A 25015-nucleotide genomic window follows, 5' to 3' on the forward strand; every position below is an offset into this window, starting at 1 on the left:
AATTCAAAAATATTCGAAAAAAACGTAAATTTGTGGAAAAATCAATACACAAAAAAAAATTGATTCGATCGAATATCCGAACGCGTTAAAATAATAATATTCCAATCGATTAATAATTCATCGAGCATCATTTCGATATATAGTTATATGCTGGAAATTAGAAATCGCAACATCGTCTTGCATCGTTGGAATATTTCAAATATATAGGACGTATGCGAGCCACGCGACACAGCACGAAGAATACTTGTTATTACGATCGTTGCGCAACGAACTTTCGTGGTTAATGGATGAAAAGTGAAACTGCGTAACGTTGCGGTTAAGTATAGTAAAAACCAGGGACGAGAAATATTCAACTGGGAAACGCTTCAATGAGAATTCAGCCGATATAAAACGCCGCTTGAACAAAGTTTCTCGTTTAGTTTATATATATAGTTTATATATAAAACTATATATTTTATATATATATATATATATATATAGGGGATAAAGCTATCTATTGTAATACAGTGAGATTGAAACCGGTCGAGACGCCGGAATAAAATATAAAATATGAATCTAGCTTATTATATACATGTTATATAGTATATACCTATACTTTCCCGCTATTTGTATCCACCATTATTGCTATCCTCGCTTCTGACGTCATGGCCGTAGACGATCGTTCCTCCTTATTCTTCTCCCGATTCTTTTCATTCTTATATATACACCACTCTCGTGGTTCTTCTCTTGAACGCTTTGATGCAAATAAATGAGATTCGGTTAGTCGGTGAATTCTACGAATTCGATATCTATAAAATTTCTCGTGTATGAATTTTATCAAATCGAAACCACTAGGTTTAATCGGAATTATTTTAAAGAAAATAATATAAAAATCGTACATTTCGTAAAACAAACTTTATTACGATGTACACGTGTATTATAAAATACGCTTAACGGATTAATCGGAATATTTGCTGGTGAGCTCGATATCTTTGTCGAAAGATAAAGGGAGGTTAAATATTGAATATCATCGATATTCGACTATTCTAAACAGATCCTCCTGCTGTTTCCATATTTTTTCTCTTTATAGGGTGTATCCAGCATACAGTTGTTTTCTTCTTAGCCGCTTCCATTATCCCGAAGTCTTACGAAACTCCGGCATACTGCTGCACTATCTTCGACCACTCCTTTGGATAGGTTCGTTGAATGTGTGAAAGGACCTTCTTGATCTGTCGTGTTTCCTCGGGGCTACATTGCGGGCAGGCGCCTCTCAAAACCAGTGGTGCTAAACCTGGATAACAACGGCCGGGTTAAATCGAATTCTGCTGGTAACTTTATAGAAATTTATCGGCAAACTCTTCGAGGGAAACTCGGGACGGCCCTCGAAATGCGGATATAAATCCGATCTAAACAATTCGATGACTCCTCGTCCGAGACACTGCACATTTTTACCGTAGGATAAAAATCTTTTTTTTCTTCAATCTCGATTAAAATCAATTTTATCTTCTCGAATCGAAGAAGATAAAATATCGATTCTCGCTTCTTTCGTTTTTCTTTTTTTTTTTTTTTTTTTTACAATTCGATCAAATTCGATTAATTCGTTCGAGTGCTATACGTAATATTTACTTTTCAATCTTCTCCCGACCGGGTCGCATGGAGCCTCGCCCAACGCGCACTTCAGCTGTCTTCTCAAGTAACGTTGGTCGCTCAAGGCCATATTTAATTGCTCGTCGGAGACCCGCGATCTTCCACTCTGTCCTTCTTCCGTTTCTGCCGTAACGGTGTAGACAAGGAGAGCGCAAACGATCAACAACGCCTGAAATTATAATTACACGAGATAAACTAAACTAAACTAAATGCTGCAAAATAAACTCGAAGTAAAGAAACGTTATAAACGAAAGGAAATTTCTTCTTATGCGTCGAATCGTATAATCGGAAGGAAGGGAAAAAAGAATCAAAGTATTTTCATCTGTTGAAAATAGAGTCGAATGTATTCGAGAAAGAAGGGTGGATAACAGGTAGACGAAGGAAATTGGCAGTTGTAAGGCGGCAAAGGTCGGAAAGGACAAGTATGCACATAGAGTGGAATAGCAGGAAGAGGTTAAGGTTAGGTGCAGACATTCGCTGCCCTTGCGAAACGCTACAAAGCTAACACGAGTTAGGAAGCAGTAACCATCGTGAATAACGAAGGCATTCGCGCAGCTACAACTTCCGTTTGTTTGCTTCTCCCTTCGACACGGTTCTGCGTTTCCTCGCGCTTTGTATACCGATCGATGAATTTTTTCTTTTATTTCTTTTATTCACGCTCGTTATATTATTTAATTCGAACGAAACGAAGGTTGGAAAATTAACTAAACACGGAGGCAAGTTAGTTGAGTTTCTTGCTTAGAGAATCTTAGCTTCGAGTCGTTCTGTAAAATGTACGGGATAAAGAAGAGTTTACAACGGAAAATAGTTTAAATCGAAGCTACTTGACTCGATGAATACATTTCTGCGATAGGTTCTATATTGACGACACACCCTTTTCTTTTTTTTTTTTCCTTTTTTCTTTTTTTCTTTTGACGCGCGCCGTGACGAATATTTCAAAGTTCCATTTTATTTTCGCAGCGTTGTTTGACCTCTCGATTCCACATACACGTATCTCCTAACGATCGAACTCGTTTTTAAACAACTCGCGTCACAATTCGCCAACCTTCCTTTTTTCTTTTTTTCCTTTCTTTCTTTTTTCCTTTTTTTTTCCTCTCTCTCTTTTTCTCCATTCGGCTTCGTTTCGATTTTCCCAATTAAACCACCTAAATTACTCGCGATCCTCGAGAACACTTTGAACGCAATTAAAAACTGGCGCGTTATTATTCGTACGATTTCCCCCCTCCCCCCTCCTCCGATCTCTGTAAATATGGTTGAAAAGATATCGGGTCGAAGGGGTTGCCTCGTTCGTCGTTGGATCGTTGCGGTCGATACTTGGTCAAATACTTGGGAAATCGGATCGATGATGGCGGAGTTTCGATTTTCGTAACTGGGCGTGCTAATAATCGCGACGATTCGGTAAATCATCACGGCACGGGGGTGTATACGTATACACGGGCCAGGGATGATTTGTGGATTGGATGCGGGCTTCGGGTACGTGCACGCAAACCGCTTACTTCCGCAAATCGATGCGGATTATAAGAATTATTGGGCCGCTCTAAATGGCAAATGGGTGTGATATAGATTTTATTGCTGTCACGTTGACTGTAGCGATAGTAACCGTAACGTGGGTTATTACATCCGAGCGAGACATCCTGACGATCTCTCCCCCCTCTCCCTTCCCTCCGTACGTGAATTCCGCGCGAATCCTACGTATGGCCCGTTAATTATCGTCACGGTCTATGAATGATAATTCACCGTTTAAACGGGTTGCGCGGAAAACTCGCGCGACCATTTGTCGCCCTAATATTCCGTTGCAATTATCGCACACGCAAGCGCGAAACCGCTTGCTCAAACCCTCATGGTAAATAAATAATTTATCGTTTTGTGTACAGTGGCGGCCGAAATACCGCGTTGTTTCCAGTTATTAAATTAATTTACAATCGCCTGGTTATGTCTACTCTGTGTAATCGATGTGTAACTCGGTGAATCGATCGAAGGAATTACAAATCGAAGTTACGAGATGTACACACTGTGTTACCATAAGCGCATCTCGGTCGGTATCAAAATTGGAAGGAAGAGGATAGAAAGAATCGTTAATCGTTAATTTTTCTTCCATAAACTTTTAACAAAAGATGCGCATCACGGTTTGTTCAAGGTAATTGAGTCTTTAGTTCAATTTATTATTCCGTGCAGCACGCTATTTCCATGCTGTGTACGTAAATATACAAGATTGCGACACGCATAAGTTATAACGTAAGCAATACTGTCGGTAAATAGTTTTAAATCAGTTTGCTCGTCCTTGGAGCTGCACTACGTGCCGGAATTTAATCATTTTTTATCGGAAACGGCGAACAAGAAAATAGCAAAATCGATCCGCTTCTCACTTGCTATTTCGCTCGATTTCCGCTTTCCTTCGTTTTCCACGGGAAATAAATATATAAAAGTTACTTTTTCTTTTTTTTTTAGATCGCACGAAATATTATATAGTAAATAAATATGTATCGTAAATACAAATATGTGCACTGGTGGAACGAAGTCTCGTGGGACGCTACAAGAGAAAGATTCTTCGCTAGGACCGTCTATCCCCACTTCAGACGCTTTGTTGACAATCCTGACACGCTACATAATATAGTAGAAGAGCTATAATTTGAATATTTAAAATCGTAAAAATTATTTTCATTTGAAGTTATGTTAACCTATCTAAGATTAGAAAGTGAAGTATTTTCGAGACTATTAATTATTTTAAGTAGGTTTAGTTTATTTACACATACGATTATTATCTTAACTACTTGAATACAAAATTATATTTATAAATTAAACTAATATTATGAGCCTATACATATTATTAGAGAGAAATAACAAAATTTTTATATTATATCTCTATTACTCTAGATTAATGTATCGAGGTTCAGATACAGATCATAGTTTTGGATTAATATATGTGACGAAGCCATGGTAGAAATAAAATGCGTTTCCTTCAGAAATTAACCAATCAAACACGCATTCCTTCTTTCCACCAATGAGCTTGGATCGTACATGAAGAGAGAAGTGAAGGAATGAACTCGCGCAAATTCCGTATCCTCTTTATAAAGATAAACAAAATAACTGAAAATTTATCGATTCTTTAATATCATAAGAATTTCTCGTGTTCAAAATTTATCGCGATTATCATCCCCACGTATAGTATATTCAAACCAGATTACGTTTCAGAAAATTGATATTTGATTTCTATATTACGTGTAACGACACTTTCATATTACGTGGAAATTATCTAACGCGCAGTCGTAATGCTGATGTAATGAACGGTCGATGGAGAAAATCGATCGGTAAAAAAGAATGTGAAATTCGATAGGAGGAAAGCGAATTTTTGAAAAAAAATAAAGAAACGAAAAAAAATATGGACGCAGAAGAAGAAAGTAGAATCGCAGGTGTGCGTTCGTACGTAGTAGTAGCATCGAAATCACCGATAATGGGCCGTTTAAACGTTATGCGATCTGTATTCGCGATACGTGGGTTTGATCGGGAAAAGTTGTAGGTACGTGATACCCTTGTAAATATTCAAGGTAAAGGGGCGATCAAGGCGAAGGTATCGAATTCGCTGGTCGCGTACGGAGACAACCATCCCTACGGGAACATCGAGCGAGTCCCATGGCGACGACAGGAATGGGAAGAGAAAGAGGGGAGAGAAAGAGAGGGAGAGAGGGAGAGAGTATCCCTCCGGATACTGCGAAACTTTAAATCACCGAGCGTACGTGTACACAGAGGTGCGCGTGTATCTACCTGTTGCACGTTCGTCACTCACTCACCTTGATTGCCGAAGCCATGTCGGGGGTGTTGGGGGCGTGGATTTCCTGATAACGGCGTGAAGAAAAATGGTAGAAAATCGTCGAAGAAACGAAGAAGTGGTGGCGGGAGGGAGAGGAGAACGAAGTAAAAGCGAAATAAAAACTTATACGATCCTCTCACCGCAAAATCTCGGGACGCACTGGCCCGAAGATACCGTCCGTGGCCTTTCCTCCCCTTCTTCGCCCGATAAATACGAAAGTGTGTGTACCGAGCGACGACGCTACGATGATATATATCGTTGGCTCTCCGTCTCCTCGGCCACCTCGCTCGTGTAACCGGCCAGTTGCGATGGTAGGGGAAACCGAGACGTGCGTGAGTGTGCGCACAGTACAGGTCGCACTTTTCCTTCCTTCGTTCTCGCTCTTCCACCTTGCTCCTTAATTTCCTACGAGTCGTTGCGCTTTCTTTCTCTCTTTCTTCCGCTCGATCGCGCTCCAGTCGCGTCGCTCCACGCGCCACTCCACGCTCGTCCGCTTTCCTTTCTTCCTCGAACGCTTCGCCTCTTTCTCCACCTTTGACATTTCCCACCACCGAAAACCGAATCTTTTCCGTCTCACTCTTTTTCTCGTCCCACTCTCGACCAGCGCAGAAACCCGCTTTGCTTCGCCTCTCTGTCTTCGTTCCTTCTCCCGCGTCGCTCGACTTTGACGGTCGGTTCGTCAATTTCGGGAAAAAGAATTCGTCAACTTTCGATCAACATCGATCGTTACGTATAACGATAATAGCCTCTTTTTCTCCTCGCCACAAAAAAATATTCCTTCGTTATCGATTTTTCAATGCGAGTTATCGATCACAAAAGCAAAAAAAGACGAATTTTTTTTTTCTTTTTGCGATGAGACAAAGATGAGCGTTGTTGGAAACGATCCGACTTTCGATTTTTCATCAAAATCGGGTGAAACGAAGTCGGGCGAACGACAGGGAGAAAGAGAAATTCCGATAAAGCCGCGGATTTAACGGGCGATCGAGCCGACGGCGCAACCGGCGCCACGTTGAAACGTGTGTGTCTGTCCACGACGATAACAGCCGGCGAATTGGTGTGAAAAAAATCGAGTAAAAAGAATAACGATAGGGGTGATCTGCCGTAAAATACGATTAAGCTGCTCACCGAACGTAGACAGAGGGAGAAGGAAAGTGTAACGAGATACCGATACAAGACGGAGAGAGAGAGAGAGAGAGAGAACGGATCAGCTAAAGTCCCGACCCGTTATCGAAACGAAACGATACGAAGCGATACGAACGCAGCGACCGAAAAGAGAGATTGTGCCTTGTATCGATAAAGATTACACGGGCAGAATTCATTCGTCGATCTACTTTTCGATCCGACGGGATACCGAGATTCGAAGCTTTTGCGGCATCCAGAGAATTTCCTCCTCCCGTCCACGCACTTTTTTTCCCCTATCCCTATTTTTCTCCCCCCTCTACTTTTTTCATCTCTCGGAGAGTCACCTCTCCATCACCCGACCTCCCTCCTTTCTTTCTCCACTTTTCGGTGATTCGTTGTCGAGCGCCGTTTGAATAGACGGATCGCTTTTCGATCCGATCGAAACGAAATTCGTCGTACGATATCGAACGATGCGAAGAAAAGAGAATCGAAGGATTGACGCGGTTGTCGAGCCGCCAGTTCACGTACTTCCTCGTCCATTTTCGAATCGTTTAAAATTACACGTGTTTGACGAGACGAAATAATCGAGAGATAGAAATGTCTTTGCAAAAAATAAAGAAAAAATCTCGTTCGATATATATATATAGAATATATTATATACGTGTTATATAGAATATAATATAGAATATAGGATATAATTCGGCAAACCGAAACGTTTGGACATCGCAGTATCGAGTTTCCAAAGTCACGTGACTGAAATTCAAGACGAAATTCAGCCGTTATATCATCTCGGAAGGACACGCGTATACGGAATTTCGGCAATCCTTAACTGACAAATAAATCAAACGTGAATAGAGTGCCAATCTATTCTTGCCCGTTATAGACGAAAATTAAGATTCTTCTTCGTTTGATTCCTCATATATTTAAATATTAGTCGAAGATTTTTTTTTTCCTATATTAAGGGAGAAAAAAATCGATTCTCGTTAATTTCGTGTGAACCATGGCAACCTTACCGTTTCTTCACTTTCACTGCTTTCGCCGAGCGCGGTTAAAACAGGAAACGACGATGTAACGTCTCATCTTGTTTTGCTCGAAGTTGTTATTACAACAATTGCATAGCGTAAGATTCGATTCGTTTCGATCAAATACGTTGTTCGTTCAAGCAATCTTCTAATTTCCGAATCGTTGTTATAAGATCAATAATAAAAAATGATGTGTACGAGTTTTAAATAAATTTCAAAAAAATAAATTATTTACAATTGAGCAGATAAATATATTTAGATCGATTATCTTCTATCGAAATATTGTTAATAAAAGAGAAGAAAAAAGAATAAATATTTTAATAAGATTGTTTTTAATGCAATCCCAAACTTTCTTATATTAGAAATTCCAAGATGAAAGTTCATAGAATACGTTACGGTCCGTTAAACGTGCGCGTCTATTGATTCCACGAGAGAAAGTGGAAAAAGTCTAAATCTCTGGCTGAAAGCAGCATAAAAGAACGGTGCCTATGTTTATCTCGAGGATATAATTATTATTAATGACGAAAAGGAAATCAACGTTGACTATCAATTGAACGCGCTCGAGATGCGCGAGCGTTTTTGATTTCTCGAAGCTTTCGGCGATGACATTGATCGAAATCACGCGCGGAAAACGTATTTTGCTATGCTTTCAGAAGTGCAATCAAACGCAGCCGATGGACACTGACACGAGACGATAACGCGTAAAAATTGGTCCGGCATCAAGCCGCAATGCTCGCCTTGTTCCTGTCAGTTTGAACAATCGCCACTGTAATTTCGCTCGATCGCGCTCCCGCTTTATTGCCGAATCTCTAACGCGATGGACGAAAATTGCTCCGTCCAAATACCCGTTCGATGCCGATCTTTGTATTCAACGCGTTTCACCGACCTAACTAATGGATACTGTTATTCCCTGAAACTGATTGGATTAGATTTTAAAAATAATAATCTAATAATCCGTATTTTCAATCTAAAATATCTTTAAGAAAACATTCGATATAAATTTTTCAAAAATAATAATCTTCGTTGAGATTCATATTTTCGTTCGAAACATGATTCGTTGCGAAGATTGATGAATAATTCAAGAAATGAAAATATAAGTAAGTACTTACTTATATATAGTAACAAGATAGAGGATGAATCACGAACAAACTTTAAACATGAACGTCAACAAAATCTGATCGAAACGCGGATTCTTCGATGCATTCTCCTGATGAAATGTTCACCGGTAACTGGCGGCTTCCAATAATTCGCGCAAATCGCTCGTTCTTATTCAAGACACGCGTATGCGCACGGCAGATTGATTGGCATGCCGTATTTGTTTGGGAAATGCTGCTATTTGTAGAATCCATTTGCGTCGTTCTTCAATTGCCACATTTCACGACCTTCCAACAAACTTTCGACCCTTTGTCTTTTATCCTTTCCCTTTTTTCCCTCGTTTCATGATCATTGCTTTTTTTTATCCATCTTTCAAGTTTTCTTTGCACTTTTTTTCTATCAAAAATGTTCGTATCTCACGATTATTATTTTTGATTTGTGTCATTTCTAATAAATAAACTGTAAACATTTAAAATATTAATCATAAAATTACTTGTAGCTTTCTATTTAAAAAATAAATATGTTGAAGATCTTTTTTGAAATTCAAAAGTCATAAGATTTATCATATCTTGACAAAGCGCGGGAATTTATCGGAATTTTCAATTCGAACGATATTTAAGTTTCACTTTTACTTCATTCATCGCTCCCAATAACGAACAGTTCATTTTTTTCTTTCTACGAATCTTTATCAAAATAAAATAATTTACCTTTATCAGAATTTCGTGAAACATATTACGAGTAACTACGAAGTAACTATCCGCAGTAGATATGCGCGCGCGCGAAATCCATTTTCCAGTTGTTAAACCTCGCTAACTTGCTAATGTAACTCAAATAATTAAAGTGACGTGTACAGGCTCTACTCTGAGGTTACAGGGGCAACTCTTGGATCTAATGCGAATGGAAGATATCTATAACGCGTGAAACTAGTAAGTGAAAGAGGGAGAGAGAATGAGATCGGGAGGGGAGGGAAAAAGGAGAGACAAAGCGAAAGAGAACGAGAATTTCAGAAACACTGGTAATAGCATTGTCAAAATAACATATGTTTTGTAATATAATTCATAACAAACTAAATTGTTCCATCTTAGGTAAACTTCTCATTTACCTACTTCTCATTCATATACTCGTATTCTTAAATTATTCTTGAATCTCATAAATTATTCTTGAATTGTGAACATTTAATAAATTAATTCAGAAATTAATCACATAAGCTTCTTCATTCTTCGTCGATTCTTTACATTATTGTATGTTTAATATCGTACATTTTAATCATATAAATAATTTTTATAAATAATTTCAGAAAAGCAAATTATTTTTAATTCATGAACAATTATATTCATTAATTTTTATTTACTTATAAAAACTAATATAATTTTTATAATAAATTAAGAGAAAAAAAAGAAATCATCGCGATAATATGAAGTTATCTTAATATGTTGATTGTTCCGATGTTACAGGAATGTAGTTGGTAACGCCATCTGCGGAATGCACCATGCAGCATTCTTATGCGAACAATACAACTACAGGGACACGCGTAACGCAACAATGGCGACCTGAAACATTGGCGTGCGCTTCCTTGCTCCATATACTTGTGACATCTCGCCACTGTTTACTGTATCTTTTCTTCATATTCGTGAATGTGAAATACATTCTTGCTGCCGTAAAATATGTGACTAGTGAATTAGACAAACAAAAAACGAGAAATTGTGCGGAGCCAGCAGTTAAAGTTAGTTAGTCGTAGGACACAATTCAATGGTGTTGGTCTCTGCCGAAAAAACGGGAAAGCCATGTATACATTCATATCCTGTAAACTATAATGTTCTGGTAAATATAGGGATTATTATTATTTCTTATATTTTATATTTATCTTGATCGCATATATTTTGTATACTGTTGATGGTAATAAATGATAGAGAAGTGTGTAGGTTAGGTTGATTTGAAGAAATTGACATCGGCAGATTTTATTTTGCTTTCTTTTAAAAATGTAATCTAATTTTTTTTTCTTCGTTATTTCTATTATTTTTGATGCATTGTCGTTCAATGTTATTTATTAATTTATTTGAATGATAGTTACTTAACTAGAAAATATTGAAATATTTCGTATTTACATTAGTATACAAACTTTAGTAATTTATAATTGCATATATATACATTTGAAAATTTAATAATATATATAAAATAACGAATATAAAAATAAAGATAAATAGTAATAAAAATAAAATATATACATAATATATTTATAAATCACAAAATATAATCTTAATATATCTTTTAATATAATTGATATATTTATAGGGATTAAATTTTATATGTATTTTATATGCATATAATATATATTGTAAATATTCGTTTCATTACTTATTAATGATTTTATTTTTCTATGAATTTATGAACTAAAAATCTTTTTAAAATAAATAAAATAAAACAAATAAAATATATATTCTATATATAATTATTATATTTAAAGATAATTAAATATAAAAAAATATAATTTTTTTTTTAATCTTAGTGGAGAAATAGTGAATACTTACCATCAAAATCTATTGTGGTGCTGATACGGCATGTTGAAATAAGGGAAGCGAACGAGGGAGATGAGCCACAATATTGCAGGCATGCCACCCTTTGCAAGGATGCCTTTGGGGGGTATGGGTATGGGTGTGAATATGGGTCCTAGTGCCCCACATCCCGAATCTTCTGCTCACCCTCATCCTCCACCACCACCACCTACAGGTGCCAATCCAAAAAAGAAGAGACGTACAAATGCAAATGTTGCTCAACCACCTCCGCAACAACCTCCAACAGTACAGGTAATTTTTTATTAGTTCGTATCGATAATAATCAATTTTTATTTATTTGTATCATATTTAAAATATATATATATTTTTAGGATTTACTTCCTCCACCTTTAACTGGTTATGGAGATACAATAGTAGCTAGTAATCCTTTTGATGACACACCACCGCAAACCACACAAACACCAATGATGCATGGTGGACCACCTCACATGCATCCTCATCATCCACATCATATGAGTGGGCCACCTATGAGAGGCATGAGTCCTTTAACTTCAATAGGTGGAATGAGTCCTATGATGCCACACAATATGGGAAGTATGAGTCCAATGGGAAATTCGCCCATGACAAATCACATGAATCATATGGGAGCAATGTCTCCCATGAATCATGCACCAATTGGTGGTATGAGTCCAATGAATAATATGGGTCCAAGTATGCCACCTGGCCCAATGAATACTATGAACAATCATATGAATATGAGTCACATGAGTAATTCTCAACTTAGTGGTCCACCCATGGGTAGTCCAATGAATAATATGAACAGTGGGCCAATGGGTAGTCCAATGAATAACATGGGACACAGTATGGGAAGTCCTATGGGTGGTCCATTAGGATCTCCTATGAATACAATGGGAGGATCGAATCATATGCCTAATGGACCAATGAATATGAATAATATTAATAGCCATATACCGCCCAATAGTCCTTTAAATGGACCATCTATGAACAGCGTAAATAGTCCATTAGGACATAACGGATCTCAAACACATCCAAATCATATGGGTAATAATCTTAATAATTTAGGAAGACCGATAAATGGACCTATGACTACTATAAGTTCAATGGTGTCCAACAATTTGAATATGAGTGGTCCAAATCAAATAAATAATATGAATATGGGTGGACCACCAATGAATAATATGTCTAACATGAGTATTAATCATCATAATCAAATGAGTCATATGGGTGGTCCAATGGGTACAATGTCTAGTAATATAGGAGGCGGTCCGCCAATGGGTCATCCTATTAATATGGGAGGTTCGATACCACCTCATGGTTTTCAAGGTCCACCGGGAATGGGACCAAAACCAATGCCAGTTTCTGCGGGGAAGGTAAATTATTTTATCTTCGTTTTGCGAAGATTTCTTACATTTCAATAAGTGATTTATTATTTTAAATATATTTGTTATTTTAATATTACAGATATATCCTCCAGATCAACCAATGGTATTTAATCCACAAAATCCTAATGCTCCACCCATTTATCCTTGTGGAGTGTGTCATAAAGAAGTACATGATAACGATCAAGCAATTCTTTGTGAATCAGGTTGCAATTTTTGGTTTCACAGGTATACAAAAAATTATATTCTCTTTTTTATTTAATATCATATGAAAATTATATATTTAATATAATAATAAAAATTTATTGTAGAGGATGCACAGGATTATCGGAAACTGCCTATCAATTATTAACTGCAGAAGTTTATGCAGAATGGGTGTGTGACAAGTGCTTACAATCGAAAAATATACCTTTGGTTAAATTTAAACCATAACACTTCTTAACTCGTCGTATATGCGACATACGAGTGACTCTTTGTTAGCGTTTACACCTTGTACACGCACACATGCGCGTGCAATTGCACACAGATAAACACATACGGTATACATTAATGCATGAGCGAAATCATGCATATAATATAAACATACGCTGTTTGTTAATATCTTAGCTTTAACTTGTTGAAACATTAGGGTATCACTATGAGTCATATTGGTGAATGAGATGGCAAAAACGGCATATAGTATGTTCGAAAGTTGCATTACTTTTTAAGTATGTTTATGACAAGTAGATTCATCTGTTTAAAAAGTTATTTATCATTTAACTTTTAATGTTACAAATCTATTTTCAATCGTCCTAATCATAGATATATACAAAATGAATGTAGAAAACATATTAATTTAAACAAAAAATTTTGTTAAATATTATATAATTGATGACGAATCATTCAATTTCAAATTATATTTAATTCAAAATTAAAAAATAATTATACAGACTTTTTTACACACAACTAAGTTGAATTATATTTTTATAAAGTAGAAATAAAATTGATTAAAAGAAATAAATGTTTTATATAATGGTGATATATTTGTATTATATTACTATTATATGACATCATTTAATTTTCTCTTCTAAAATCTTTTCTATTTCTATTTTAAAGATGTGTTATAATTATATACTTTCGCTCAGTTGTGCAAAATATTTCTGTATACATATAAAGAATAAGAAAATATCCATATACATATTTTATGGACGATGAAATTTTATTGGGATTTTATATTAATAAGAAATTGAACAAATACATACTTTGTTTATTTTATTTAGGTTTGGGTGAACGTTCCTGATAAACTATAATTGTTATTCAAAAGTAATTAACAGTACATATTAACTTTATTAATAATTTCTAGTTATGTCATTGTCATTTATCATCAGGCTCGTTACGTTGATTAAGAAAATCCAAAGGATAAAAGGATAAAAGTGGTACTTTTATAAAAAGTGAAGTTTGCACATTTAATTGTTTAAGAACAGAATAATACAAATTCCAAACAATGTAAATTTTTCTAATTAGTACGATTATAAATATTCATATCTATCTTCGAATATCAGAACATCAGAGAATTTCTAAATCCATTTTTTTTTGTATAATTAAAATATCGAAGTATTTTGAGTTTTCAAAAGATATGATTAAAATATTGTATCAATATAATTAAATATAATAATTATTGCATATATTGCATATATTGCAATAATTATTTTTAAAAATACTATTTCAAAATTGTTTTTAAATATTACAAATGAAAATATAATTCTTGTATTTTTATATTGCAAATATTTTAGTATAAACCATGGTCAATTATATATTTAATTATATATTAAAATTAAAGTTTAAAATATATTCAAAATGTAAATAAAATCAATCAAAGACTTTTTTTCTCTTATCATTTACGTGATAAGAAAAAAAAATAAAGTTTTTTTTATCAAAATTAAATTATAACTTTTTACCATGGTTTATACAGAAGATTAATTCAAGTACATAAGTAACATAAGTAACAAATTTTTTATTTTTATATATAGTTTTTTATATATCTTGAAACAGAAATGACAGAAATTTAAATTGACTTCTTATGTTTTCTTTGTACCATTTAAAATAATATAACATACAAAAAGATTATATTTATTCATGCAAAAACAAACTTTAAAATCATAGGAAACATTAATATTAATAAAAAGTAATTTGTATAAAGAAATATTAAAATGATAAAAGAATCGAATCATTGTTATAAAAAAAGTATCTAAAATATGTAATTCATTCATATGTTTAACAAATCTGCCTTTTTTTGATGCAATTATAATTTAATAGCAAAATCCCGCAAATATGAATTAAACTCAAGGTACTTCGTATACATGTCAAATAAAATCTATATTTAGTTGCAATAATAAAATTTGTGCACATATTCACATAAATTCACAAAATACACACATATTACATTCACGCTCTTCTTCAAGTTAAGATTTATTGTTACATTTGCCACGGACTTTTGATGTCAGTATATTCAGAAAGAACTGAGTATTATATCGACGTGAATGATTAAGTGAAATGCAGTGAAAAAAAAAAATTGAATTCCGTCGGCAGCTAACCCAAAATTAAGTCTACGGATTGTATAGTTATATACATATATATATATATACATATACATACATATATGTATGTATAGATATATATACACATACACACACAAATATATATAAATATAGCTAATTATCATTTTACTGTTTGACGCCTGTATTATACGGAGGACTGATTTTGAAAATTTTAAAAATATCAGATTGAATGGTTTCTCTAATACACAAGTTTTAATAATTATTCTTTTATTCAGTTTTCAATTACTGTTACAATTACTCTCCGTGTAATCCACGCTTTAATCTCGTTTTATTGTAATCCTTTCTAACAAATATTATACATGAGTAACGTACACAGGATCCTATAACTACATAATGCTCATATTAGTATTACAACGAATAGAATACCATCTTCACATATCTTCATTCTATATTTTGTCATGTCGTGGAGGCCGAAGGGTCGTGGATCACGCTAAAGATCGTTAACGTTGCTTTTTTTCTCTATTATGAAAAATTATATATGGGAATGCAGGGGATTAAGCGAATAACGAGAGAAAAAAATGTTACTCAACGTGGGACGGGGAAACGGGTGTGTAACCGGAAATGATACTAGATAATTGGAGGATCAAGGATAATGATTTTCTAGTACAAACGAATAAATCGTAATTTAAGTAACTACTAGTAGTGTCTATTTTCCAGAGATAATTTATATAAGTTATATCGTTTGCGAACGAAACCGTTATACGATCGTTATACGATCATCAAATACGATGCACGCCTAAAACATTATGTCTAAATGAAAAGAAAGAATCTTTGACTTATATTTAACGGTAGCTTAATCCCTGTATAATTTGTTAAAAACAAATGCATTTCATATGTGTCTGAATGTTTGTCTCATTATATTACCTTTAAGTTTGATCACCATAACCTTGTTTTTCAGCCTTTTATTCTAAAGAAAAAAACAAAAATAAAAATGGAATATTCTCCCGAAGTTCTAAGCGTAACGATCTATAGATCAAAAATTTCACGAAAATGTATATTTATCACGCGATACAATATTAGATAAGTGTCTGAATATATATATATATAATATTCGATTTTTTTATCATCCTTAAAATATTTATAGAATTTTGGTGAATATTTTTCCATTTGTTTGTGTATATAGATCATTTACATTCTTTCATCAAAGGGAAACACAACAATGAGAAAACGATACAAAATAAACGTATCAATTATGCGTGCCTCCAATTTATTGTATCAAATTTGTAAATACTTTCTGTATCGTGTTAAGAAATCAAAAATACGTTGAATGCGTGTCGCGTCATTTATTTTTGCCTATAAGACGTATAAAAAAGCGAAGAAAAAAAAAAAAAATTTTTTATTCCTTTTTTAAACAATTATTGTACATTTAAATTAACAATTTGAATATCATTTGATATATAAGGAAAATCTCAGCGTTTCGAGACACGCAATTTAAATGCAATACTTCATTATTATTATTGTTAGTATGATTAATACTATTTACTATTTTATCATTTTCGTACTATGTTCGAGATCAATATTTACCACTAATAATTGAATTTTTATCCATTATTCATTTTAACGCTTTTGTTTATTAAATAAGAGTTTAAGAAATGTATCATAATGAATCGGTTGTTGATTTTTAATATGAAATTTTTTTATTGTATAAAAAACAAATTGAAAACAAAACGGAAAACAATTTAAAAAAGAATATTTTTTTTTGCTTTAAACGTAAAATATATAAATCGATAACAAATAATAAACAAAGAAATATGACCGTATTATTATGATCGAAAGGTATACGTAATAAAATTTTTCATAGGTGATTTTTTTTTCATGTAAATATTGACATATATATATAGATATATGTATATATAAATATATAAATATATATATATACATATATTTGTATATATATACAGTACATGTCAATAATAAAAATTATATTGTAGGTACATATTACATGTATATATATATTATTATTATTATTATTATTATTATTATTATTATTATTACTATAAAAGCGTGTGGTTATATTCTCGATCCCGAAACGTGTATATATTTATATGGCATTTTAAATAACAAATCCATATCATGTTGATTTTTACATTATTATATTTGTATATATATATATATATATATATATATGTATGTGTGTTTTGTGAAACGTTATCCGTTCATTTAAAAACACAAATAGTTCAAAGTGATAGTTTATTTTCTTAATTTAATATATCAAAATGTTTGATCTTATTATTTATAATAATTGAGTATTTTTCCTTTTTTTTTTCTTTTAATGAAATTTTAAAAAAAAGTAGTACAATTTAATATTATAAATTAACGGAATTGTTAGAAATTACTTAAAATAGCAATCATGAAATACAATTGTGTCCAAATGTGTATTCGATTCACACTATGTCTCTTTCGTAAGAATGTTCATTAAATCATAGCGCGTACTTATTAAAATTTAAGATAGAACTTTTGTCGTTTTTCGAGCGTATGAAGGCGTACAATATTCGATAAAGTACGAGCAACATGAGCTTTCGTAATTCGACAGTTTCGATCTTTCGAATTCAGATCATTTATCCAAAATTTCTTTGGTATCTTTGGTCGAATATAAACCGGTTTTTCGTTACAAATTACCTTGAAATCTGTAAATCGAACGAATTGTTTTTGTATTCGTTTTTCCAGAATTCAAACATATACCTCACCTCGCATATAAAAATTTTTTGTTTTTTAAGTTCATGAATGCAAAATTATCGTCCATCACTTTACCCTAGAGAAAATAAACAAGACACATTTACATAAGAATTAAAATAAGAAACAATTAAATTTCATAAAACATTATCTACTTTACTTGCTTTCAGGCAAAATTGCGATGATTGATTTATCCATGGTTCATATCTTGTCTCTATTCCAGAAGAGTGAATATGACATTTGTGTCTACAAATAGACGCACTTCTACTTATGTTATCTGTATACCCAAGTCTTCCGTATAATCCATATTTTTTCTCGTCGATAGCTCGTAATGTACCGTTCTTTTTCATTGCCATATATATTTGTTCCAACATTCCATAACTTTTAATCAAGAAATCCCGTTGCGCTAATGATGTGACACGTTCTCTTTCCTCAGATTCACAGATAATCTCTGGCTCGAACGAATGTGAAATATTATTTGAAGTCGTTTGCTTCTTTATCTGCAATATCATTTAGATAAAATTCAGACTCGTTTTACAACGATTTGTTATTCTAAAACACTGACATGTAAACAAGAAGTATTTTTTTTCGATACATTCACAGATTTATTCTTCTCCTGATCATTTGTTATTGTATTCTTCTGCGTCGCGTTTGGACTCTCCGAATGTAATTTCGAATCACTGCATTTACCAGAAATCTTCTTATTTTCTTGTTCCTTTATTTTCACCTATCAATCGAATGAGAGCTTCTTGTAAATCAATAATCAATCCGTTCATCAAATAAATTTTGTGAAAATGAAGAAACACCTCATTTTCTTCCTTTTGGATCCTGGATGCTTCCTCTCGAGCTCTAGATGCCGCAGTATCTTGATAAACGGATATGTTAGTTTGTTTAAAAAATGGTTCGTATTTTTCACAGTCGGAACATGGATAAATCCTACGGAAATTGCCCATATGTTCTTCCTCCCATTTAAATTGCTTTTGAAGATAATCTTCCTCCAACTTTTCAGGTTTCGATGTCGTACCGATCGAATCATTCGTACTATGTGAAATCATTGTAACGATCCTTTCGTTCACAACAGCTAAATTTAAATGTTTAATCGTTAACTCACTTGCTATCCTTAGAATTTATTCCCTGAAGCAGCCTATCCCTAACTCGCTTCCTATCTTCTTCGATAATTTTTTTCTTATCGCATTGTTGAAAATTTAGCATTTCAAATGTATTCATTAACAGACCCTCCTTTATATCCTTATCGATTTGTGCATCTGTATGAAAACTCGGTGAATGATTAACCTATAACATATTTATTTCCCCTTCCCCTAATAAATATACTTTGCCTACGTGTACATATATATTTAATGTACTATCGTTACCTCTAAGAGATATGGTTTTAGTTTCCAATCGAGTAACACGTCGAAACCGAGTAACTCGAAACATGCGTATGTTTTATCGTGTGTAGGAAAACACGTATGATAACTATGTTTCAGAATAGGATATGCCGCCAAAATCGTTTTTATAATGATCTCGTCGATTTTACGCCACATTTCATCCACATCGATGTCTTTCATTTTAAACCACTTATTCAAAGTCGATATTTTCCTATATTCAAAAGATTTCATTCTGAAGAAAGTAAAAAACAAAATATCGCTTAAAAAAACTAACCTTTTGCTACCGATTTCGTCGTCGATTACATACATTCGACTATGTTTATTCACGGCATAATTAGTCAAGTGCATAAAAACATTAGATGTGTTATGACCGGTGGGTTCCTTATATCTACTCGTGGCAAATCTGAAATGAAATATATTATTTAAAAGTTACAAAAAGAAAGGATGTAAATTGATGGGATCATTACCTCGCAAGACCATCATTGTACACATAAATTCTAAGAGGATCGCAGGAGGTGAGCAATGCGTAGATACGAAGATCAAATTTGTAACCGTCTACCAGGAAGGGCTACAGATAGGAATGATCTTCATTAAAAGAAAAGTATAAACAAACTGTTAAATTGAAAATACTCGCATACCCTGGCCACGTAAACTTGGCAAATCATGCGCTCGCTCGGTTTAACATCTCTCAAGTTTTTTGTCAAGTAAATGCCACGTCCTTGACACCCTGTATCAGGTTTAATGATGAAAGTTTTCGAGCGTCTTAATTTCGCATAGGCTATCGCTTCTCCGTGGCTAAACATTTTGATCGACGGATAATGCAAACATTCTTCTTCGTGTCAACAACAAATAAATAAGGTTAAGTTTTGAAAAAGAAGATAGCGTTCTTACTCTGCGGGAAAACACCATGTCTTGGGGAAAAAGTTATAATCTTTTGGAAAAAGCTTCAACATGCGATTCAAGTTTCGAGCTAATAAATCCTTTCTACAGATTTCCGTCATTCCGGGAAAATGATTAACCTTTTGATATCTCTTCATATCTTTCGCCCGTTCCACGCTCACGCTCAAATCTGTCCAGTAAAGATTCCAACTGCTATCTTCGGTAACTTCTTTCATTCCAAAACGAGCTGCCACTCGTCTCACCGCGTCGTATTTACAATTACTCGTACATATCGTCAAATATCTTTAATAATAAACGACAAATAAATATGAACAAAAAAAAAATAATATTATTTGCGATTCCTTTAAAAATAAAATCGTACCTTCGTTTTTTCTTTTTTTTCTTGATTGAAATTCCTTCCTTTCTTGATTCGACATCGTCGGTATCCACAAATGACAAATCACCTATAAAATTTTACGTAACAGACACTGCGTGATACAAACATTATTTATTGTCGAAATTAAATACCTTTTTCATCTTTTTTATCCGTTAAACATTTGGGAATAATTGGTTTTCGATCATTTTTATTTGAATCGGTAAATGAAATAATATTCAATGAAGTGTCAGATACAACCACGAGTTTTTTGCATCGATTTCTGTATACAGTTTTACATGATCGCACTTCTGTACTTGAATCCGATTCACACGTGATCTCGCCACTCTTTTTTATATCACCACTTTCGTTCTCGCGCACCACCATCAAAGGACGTTTGTTGTTGCGTTCGATGACGTTCATGACCGGTGTTTCTCATTATTTTAAACAATCTCTCGTTGCATGGTATTAATTTGATTACAAATCAAATCAGATCTGCAGATTATACAAATATATGTGGTTTCGTCAATTTTATTTCGAATGTGAACTACTTAGTTAAAGATTAAAGATTAAACTATAATAATATCCTTGGTGAAAAAGATGATTCGACTATGATCAATTTATTGGCGTACGAGAAACCGAAATTCGGTTCCATTTACAGAAATGCCCCTCCCAAAATAAATCTGTTTTACATATTGTTCCTCGCCTCAATTGTTTTTCCATTTCTCGAGGCAAGAAGACAGACTCGACGGAAATTTGATTTTATCCGAATCTCGACTCGTATTCTAATTTCAATTCAGTGTAAAATTAATCTGCAAGTTTTTAAGCAAATATCCGTGCGACGACGCAGGTTAATCAATGCTACTGCGGTTCAGTTCATGCAAAACTTAGCTCGAGAATTGCTTCATTATTTTAATTACGGCGCAATATAACTGCATAGAATATACTAATAAAAAGAAGTCATATATATATATATGTATATATATAATATATATATGTATATATATACGAAACGAATGGGTCAATCACAAATAAAATTTCGTTATGCGATAAAAACATGTAAAAAAAACCATAACATATTTGATAAAAAAATTTTGTTATTCTCTATTGCTTATCTCTCTTTAAGATTTTTACAAATTCGATTTCAACCTCGTCATATCCTTTATAATCTTCACAATATTTAAAGCACATCCCCAACTTAACGTCACGCCGCTTCCTCCGTGTCCATAATTATGAATTATCTGTAAAATGAATTAAATGAATTTCAATTAATCGAAAACTTTACAATCGATATTCGTACAAATTCGATACCGTAACTTGTCTCCCGTTGGAAGAACGGCAAACTTCAGTCTCGACGCGAACTTCGTATCTTCCAGGTCTAAGACCAACCCAATCTTTTATTATTTTCGCACTCTTTAAATAATATAAATATTGTTATTATATAACTAATTATTATTACACATTGCCAGTTCAAAAATAAAAATTTAATCAAACCTTAAGAGCGGGCAAAATTCGACAACACCCATTATGAATAAATTCGAAATCCTCTTTCCGCGGAGTACAATCCAAATCATTTTCTTGATGCGTACCGCCCAATACTACGTTATCGATACTTTCAAAAAGACATATAAAAAAAAATAATAATAATAAATTAATAAAAAGTACAACGTAAATAAATAAAAAATGGCGATAATGATTTTTAATATTCGAGATTCACTCGTGATTTACTTTGGTATTATGTAATTTCCATGATCGTCTTCTTCCAAATATCCGTGCATTATCCAGGATGCTGTCACCTTAAACGATAAGATTTATTTGAAATTTTATTTTTAACACCGCGGTAACTCGCTCTCTCTAACGCTACCAACCCTAACAACTTGACCTCTGATAGATACAACGGCATTATCACCCACGAGTTCACGTGCGCCAAAGCCGCTGCAATTTATTATCAAATCGTATTCATCATCGATCAATTCGCATAGCGTATGTATTTTTCTTTTTCGAACTTCTCCACCCGCTTCGAGAAATCGTTTCGTTAACCAAGGCAACATACGAATAGGTTCGCAAATATACGTCAAAAACATCCACGCATGTCTACAAATTGATAACTCAGAATCAGTTGTTTACCACGCGAATGAAATATAACAAATTAATTTCATTAACACTGTACTTATAATTGGCATCGCATTCGGAATTCAACTCTTTCAATTCGTTCGAATTTAATTTGTGCGCACCGTATACCAATTTGGTCCAACTCAAATCGGGAAATCCATCAGGATTATTGGTAACGCGATACATTGGTAGCAAGGAAAGCCCGATATCAGATGCTAAGCCCGCTTTCCAAAATTTTTCCAACAATCGATGCGTAATTCCAGCCCATTGTCTGTCAGTAGGTACATCCGTGATTGCAAAGTTAAATTAATCTTAAACTCTAATAATATTTTCTTCTTCGATTTTAAATTCGAACGTGTTTTGTTTTCGTGTTTTAAGTACTTACGTGTGTACGTCGTTGTTCGAACTATACATGAATTATCTGACGTCAGAGATACGTGTTAAATACTTACGATATTTTATTATAAGGAGTGATCCCGAGAAGATAAGGAGTCCAAAGACCGGCGCTTCCTTCGCCAGTAGTATTTGGTGACAATTTATCCGCAAATACATGCACCTCGAATTGTGGGAAAACGCTTTTCACCGCAAACGCACTTGTTACGCCAATCACACCGGCGCCTACCACTGCCACCCGCATATTTTGAAGATAAATCTAATTAACGCGGCGAATATCAAAGCGCAACTGCGTCGAAACAACGTTCGTTTAAAATATAAATATAAAAATATAAATCAAATCACTTAAACGATAACGAGCTATTACGATGTCTTTGTATTCATAAATCGCGATGTTTACTTGTTGTTTAACACTCAAAACGTTTTTTTTTCAAGATAAATTTAAAAAAAAAAATCGATTAATTATCCACGCAAATTAACGACATTAAAATTAATCTTGTGCATAAAACTATTGTATTAAATTTTTCATATCCCTTAAAGTTGAATGGCATAGTTAGAATAGTGAGTTAAAAAGTGTTGTTACACCCGAAAAATTGCACGATTTTTTTTTTTATATATCGAAGATTACAATGAACTTACGATACCACATATTCTTAGCATAATGCCCCTGCACGGCTCGGCAATATTATGCTAGAATATGGGAATCGCGGAAGTCAGCGCGCGAAAATTGTGTATGGTAGTTGTGAAAAAAATTACCATGTCGAAGTCCAAGCGATGTTCGTTTCGCGCCGCACCAACGATAAACGGAGCATAATACTTTAAATTTCGCGTCTCAAAGGTCTTATACTCTGCTTACCGATAGCACGACACACAATTTTTTTTGTTTTCACAAATATGAATTTTCTTCTTTATATATCCCTCGAAGTCGAAACACCGAAGCGAACTTATTTACCTTTTACAATCAGAGAAGAAGAATCACGTGACATTCGATCATAGCGTAAAAAGAAAATTTTTGAAGTGGACGTTTTGACGTACGTTCCATCGACTAAACCCCGTACGCTTATCCACTACCTCCCACAAGACGGCTAACCGAAGTGCCTGATGACAGTTCATGGTACGGAGTATTTGTTTACATCACATATGAATACCCTAGACATAATATAGCCCGGAAATGCGATAAAGGGTGTAAATGATAGGATAGAAGGCACAACGCATTAGAAGCCAGAACTGTTTCTCGTTATATGTTCCTCCTTTATTCACGCTTATACCCCTTACTAATTCGAGAAATTAATTAACAATGTATTCGAAAAACTTATAAATATATATTATGTCACGTTTATACGCGACTTTATACAATATTTACATCTACTCTATCCTCTTTCGATGCAATTTTTTTCTCTCTCTTAAATATGGTTTTTTTAAAATTAAAACTTATTGAAATTTTCATGAAATTTTCACAAAGTAAAAAAAACTTTTATTACAATTAACGTTAAACTAAATGTCGTAATTATGACATGCAACTTATCTTAACGAATTGACGATTGTGATTCAAAAATACACAATTTTGTGAACGTTGCTTATTCTAACGCGAGCGTGATGATAAGATGGAAATTTAATTGATTTTGCTGAATTATTAGATTATGTATGTGCTATCGCAAAACACCTGACTCGTTCACCAAGATCGTTACCAGGGTGGCCGAGGATTTTTCTTGACTGCGTTTGCGATGCGTTCGATGGGTTCGGATAACGGACACCTAAGCGTCTGTTATCCGAGAAGATTATCGACACGATGCGTTAATATTACATCGTACTTTGCGTACCAATGTTCGTTCGAAGCTTAAAAATAACTTAACCATTGATATGATTCTTATGATTAAAATGAAAAGAAATGATAAATTATAGAAGAATGTTCATTAATTAAAGTTAGAAAATGATTTATTAAAAAAAGCAATGTAAAAATAAATAGTCTAAAAACTGATGATAAGAAGAAAAATTGAAGGGATATTTACTCATT

At 33.7% G+C, this 25015-nt stretch overlaps 4 protein-coding genes across 11 annotated transcripts in view; 1 reads left to right on the top strand and 3 right to left on the bottom strand.

Moving 5' to 3' along the window:
• LOC108002805 (protein pygopus) overlaps window positions 1–16027 on the top strand; it is a 52165-nt gene extending 36138 nt beyond the window's left edge. Inside the window, exons 1-6 of one of the 2 annotated variants that reach the window (XM_017064687.3) lie at window positions 9466–9688; window positions 10128–10494; window positions 11180–11477; window positions 11558–12577; window positions 12669–12814; window positions 12898–16027. In XM_017064687.3, the coding sequence (XP_016920176.1) occupies window positions 11262–11477; window positions 11558–12577; window positions 12669–12814; window positions 12898–13018 (1503 nt within the window). In that variant the 5' untranslated portion in view covers window positions 9466–9688; window positions 10128–10494; window positions 11180–11261 and the 3' untranslated portion in view covers window positions 13019–16027. Of the gene's footprint in view, window positions 1–9465; window positions 9689–10127; window positions 10495–11179; window positions 11478–11557; window positions 12578–12668; window positions 12815–12897 lie in introns of those variants that run through there. The other variant, XM_062071683.1, reaches the window with a different exon arrangement.
• Window positions 880–8805, bottom strand: LOC108002809 (ejaculatory bulb-specific protein 3). 2 transcript variants are annotated; one of them, XM_017064692.3, is made up of 4 exons: window positions 8688–8805; window positions 5415–7726; window positions 1606–1795; window positions 880–1270 (listed from the first exon to the last, which is right to left on the bottom strand). In XM_017064692.3, the coding sequence occupies exons 2-4, from the start codon at window positions 5430–5432 to the stop codon at window positions 1125–1127; spliced, it is 354 nt and encodes a 117-aa protein (XP_016920181.1). In that variant the 5' UTR covers window positions 5433–7726; window positions 8688–8805; the 3' UTR covers window positions 880–1124. The 2 variants fall into 2 exon arrangements, with proteins under 2 accessions (XP_016920181.1, XP_061927672.1); XM_062071688.1 differs by having other exon boundaries at window positions 5415–8494; window positions 8688–8785.
• A 1329-nt stretch (window positions 16028–17356) lies between the features above and the next one.
• LOC108002804 (tubulin polyglutamylase TTLL13) lies at window positions 17357–21737 on the bottom strand. Of its 5 annotated transcripts, XM_062071681.1 has the most exons (14): window positions 21646–21737; window positions 20652–20991; window positions 20506–20587; window positions 20136–20426; window positions 19883–20039; window positions 19712–19812; window positions 19519–19647; window positions 19230–19455; window positions 18968–19149; window positions 18663–18897; window positions 18422–18583; window positions 18021–18356; window positions 17871–17935; window positions 17357–17810 (listed from the first exon to the last, which is right to left on the bottom strand). In XM_062071681.1, the coding sequence occupies exons 2-14, from the start codon at window positions 20917–20919 to the stop codon at window positions 17792–17794; spliced, it is 2253 nt and encodes a 750-aa protein (XP_061927665.1). In that variant the 5' UTR covers window positions 20920–20991; window positions 21646–21737; the 3' UTR covers window positions 17357–17791. The 5 variants fall into 5 exon arrangements, 4 of the variants coding, with proteins under 4 accessions (XP_061927665.1, XP_061927666.1, XP_016920174.1 ...); XR_009828895.1 differs by lacking the exon at window positions 21646–21737 and having other exon boundaries at window positions 18017–18356; window positions 20652–21478; XM_062071682.1 differs by lacking the exon at window positions 21646–21737 and having other exon boundaries at window positions 18452–18583; window positions 20652–21478.
• Window positions 21576–24334, bottom strand: LOC108002807 (D-aspartate oxidase). Of its 2 annotated transcripts, XM_062071687.1 has the most exons (8): window positions 23758–24334; window positions 22994–23232; window positions 22667–22879; window positions 22365–22590; window positions 22225–22292; window positions 21991–22108; window positions 21808–21909; window positions 21576–21737 (listed from the first exon to the last, which is right to left on the bottom strand). In XM_062071687.1, exons 2-8 carry the CDS (start codon window positions 23020–23022, stop codon window positions 21627–21629), a joined length of 867 nt encoding a protein of 288 aa, XP_061927671.1. In that variant the 5' UTR covers window positions 23023–23232; window positions 23758–24334; the 3' UTR covers window positions 21576–21626. The 2 variants fall into 2 exon arrangements, with proteins under 2 accessions (XP_061927671.1, XP_016920179.3); XM_017064690.3 differs by lacking the exon at window positions 23758–24334 and having other exon boundaries at window positions 23061–23747.
• Between the last annotated feature and the right edge of the window lie 681 nt (window positions 24335–25015).

Source organism: Apis cerana, linkage group LG2 (assembly GCF_029169275.1).
Source record: "Apis cerana isolate GH-2021 linkage group LG2, AcerK_1.0, whole genome shotgun sequence".
NCBI classification, from domain to species: Eukaryota; Metazoa; Arthropoda; class Insecta; order Hymenoptera; family Apidae; genus Apis; species Apis cerana.

Coding starts and splice junctions, on each gene's coding strand:
- LOC108002804 (XM_062071681.1), bottom strand. CDS start 20,919: ATGAACGTCATCGAACGCAACAACAAACGTCCTTTGATGGTGGTGCGC. Junction 19,648..19,711: donor TACAATGATGGTCTTGCGAG/GTAATGATCCCA, acceptor ATTTCATTTCAG/ATTTGCCACGAGTAGATATA. Junction 17,936..18,020: donor CATCGCAATTTTGCCTGAAA/GCAAGTAAAGTA, acceptor TATTTTCTCTAG/GGTAAAGTGATGGACGATAA.
- LOC108002809 (XM_017064692.3), bottom strand. Junction 1,271..1,605: donor GGTCGGGAGAAGATTGAAAA/GTAAATATTACG, acceptor GTTGTTATCCAG/GTTTAGCACCACTGGTTTTG.
- LOC108002807 (XM_017064690.3), bottom strand. CDS start 23,245: ATGCGGGTGGCAGTGGTAGGCGCCGGTGTGATTGGCGTAACAAGTGCG. Junction 22,591..22,666: donor GAATGCGATGCCAATTATAA/GTACAGTGTTAA, acceptor ATCAATTTGTAG/ACATGCGTGGATGTTTTTGA. Junction 21,738..21,807: donor CCAACGGGAGACAAGTTACG/GTATCGAATTTG, acceptor TTCATTTTACAG/ATAATTCATAATTATGGACA.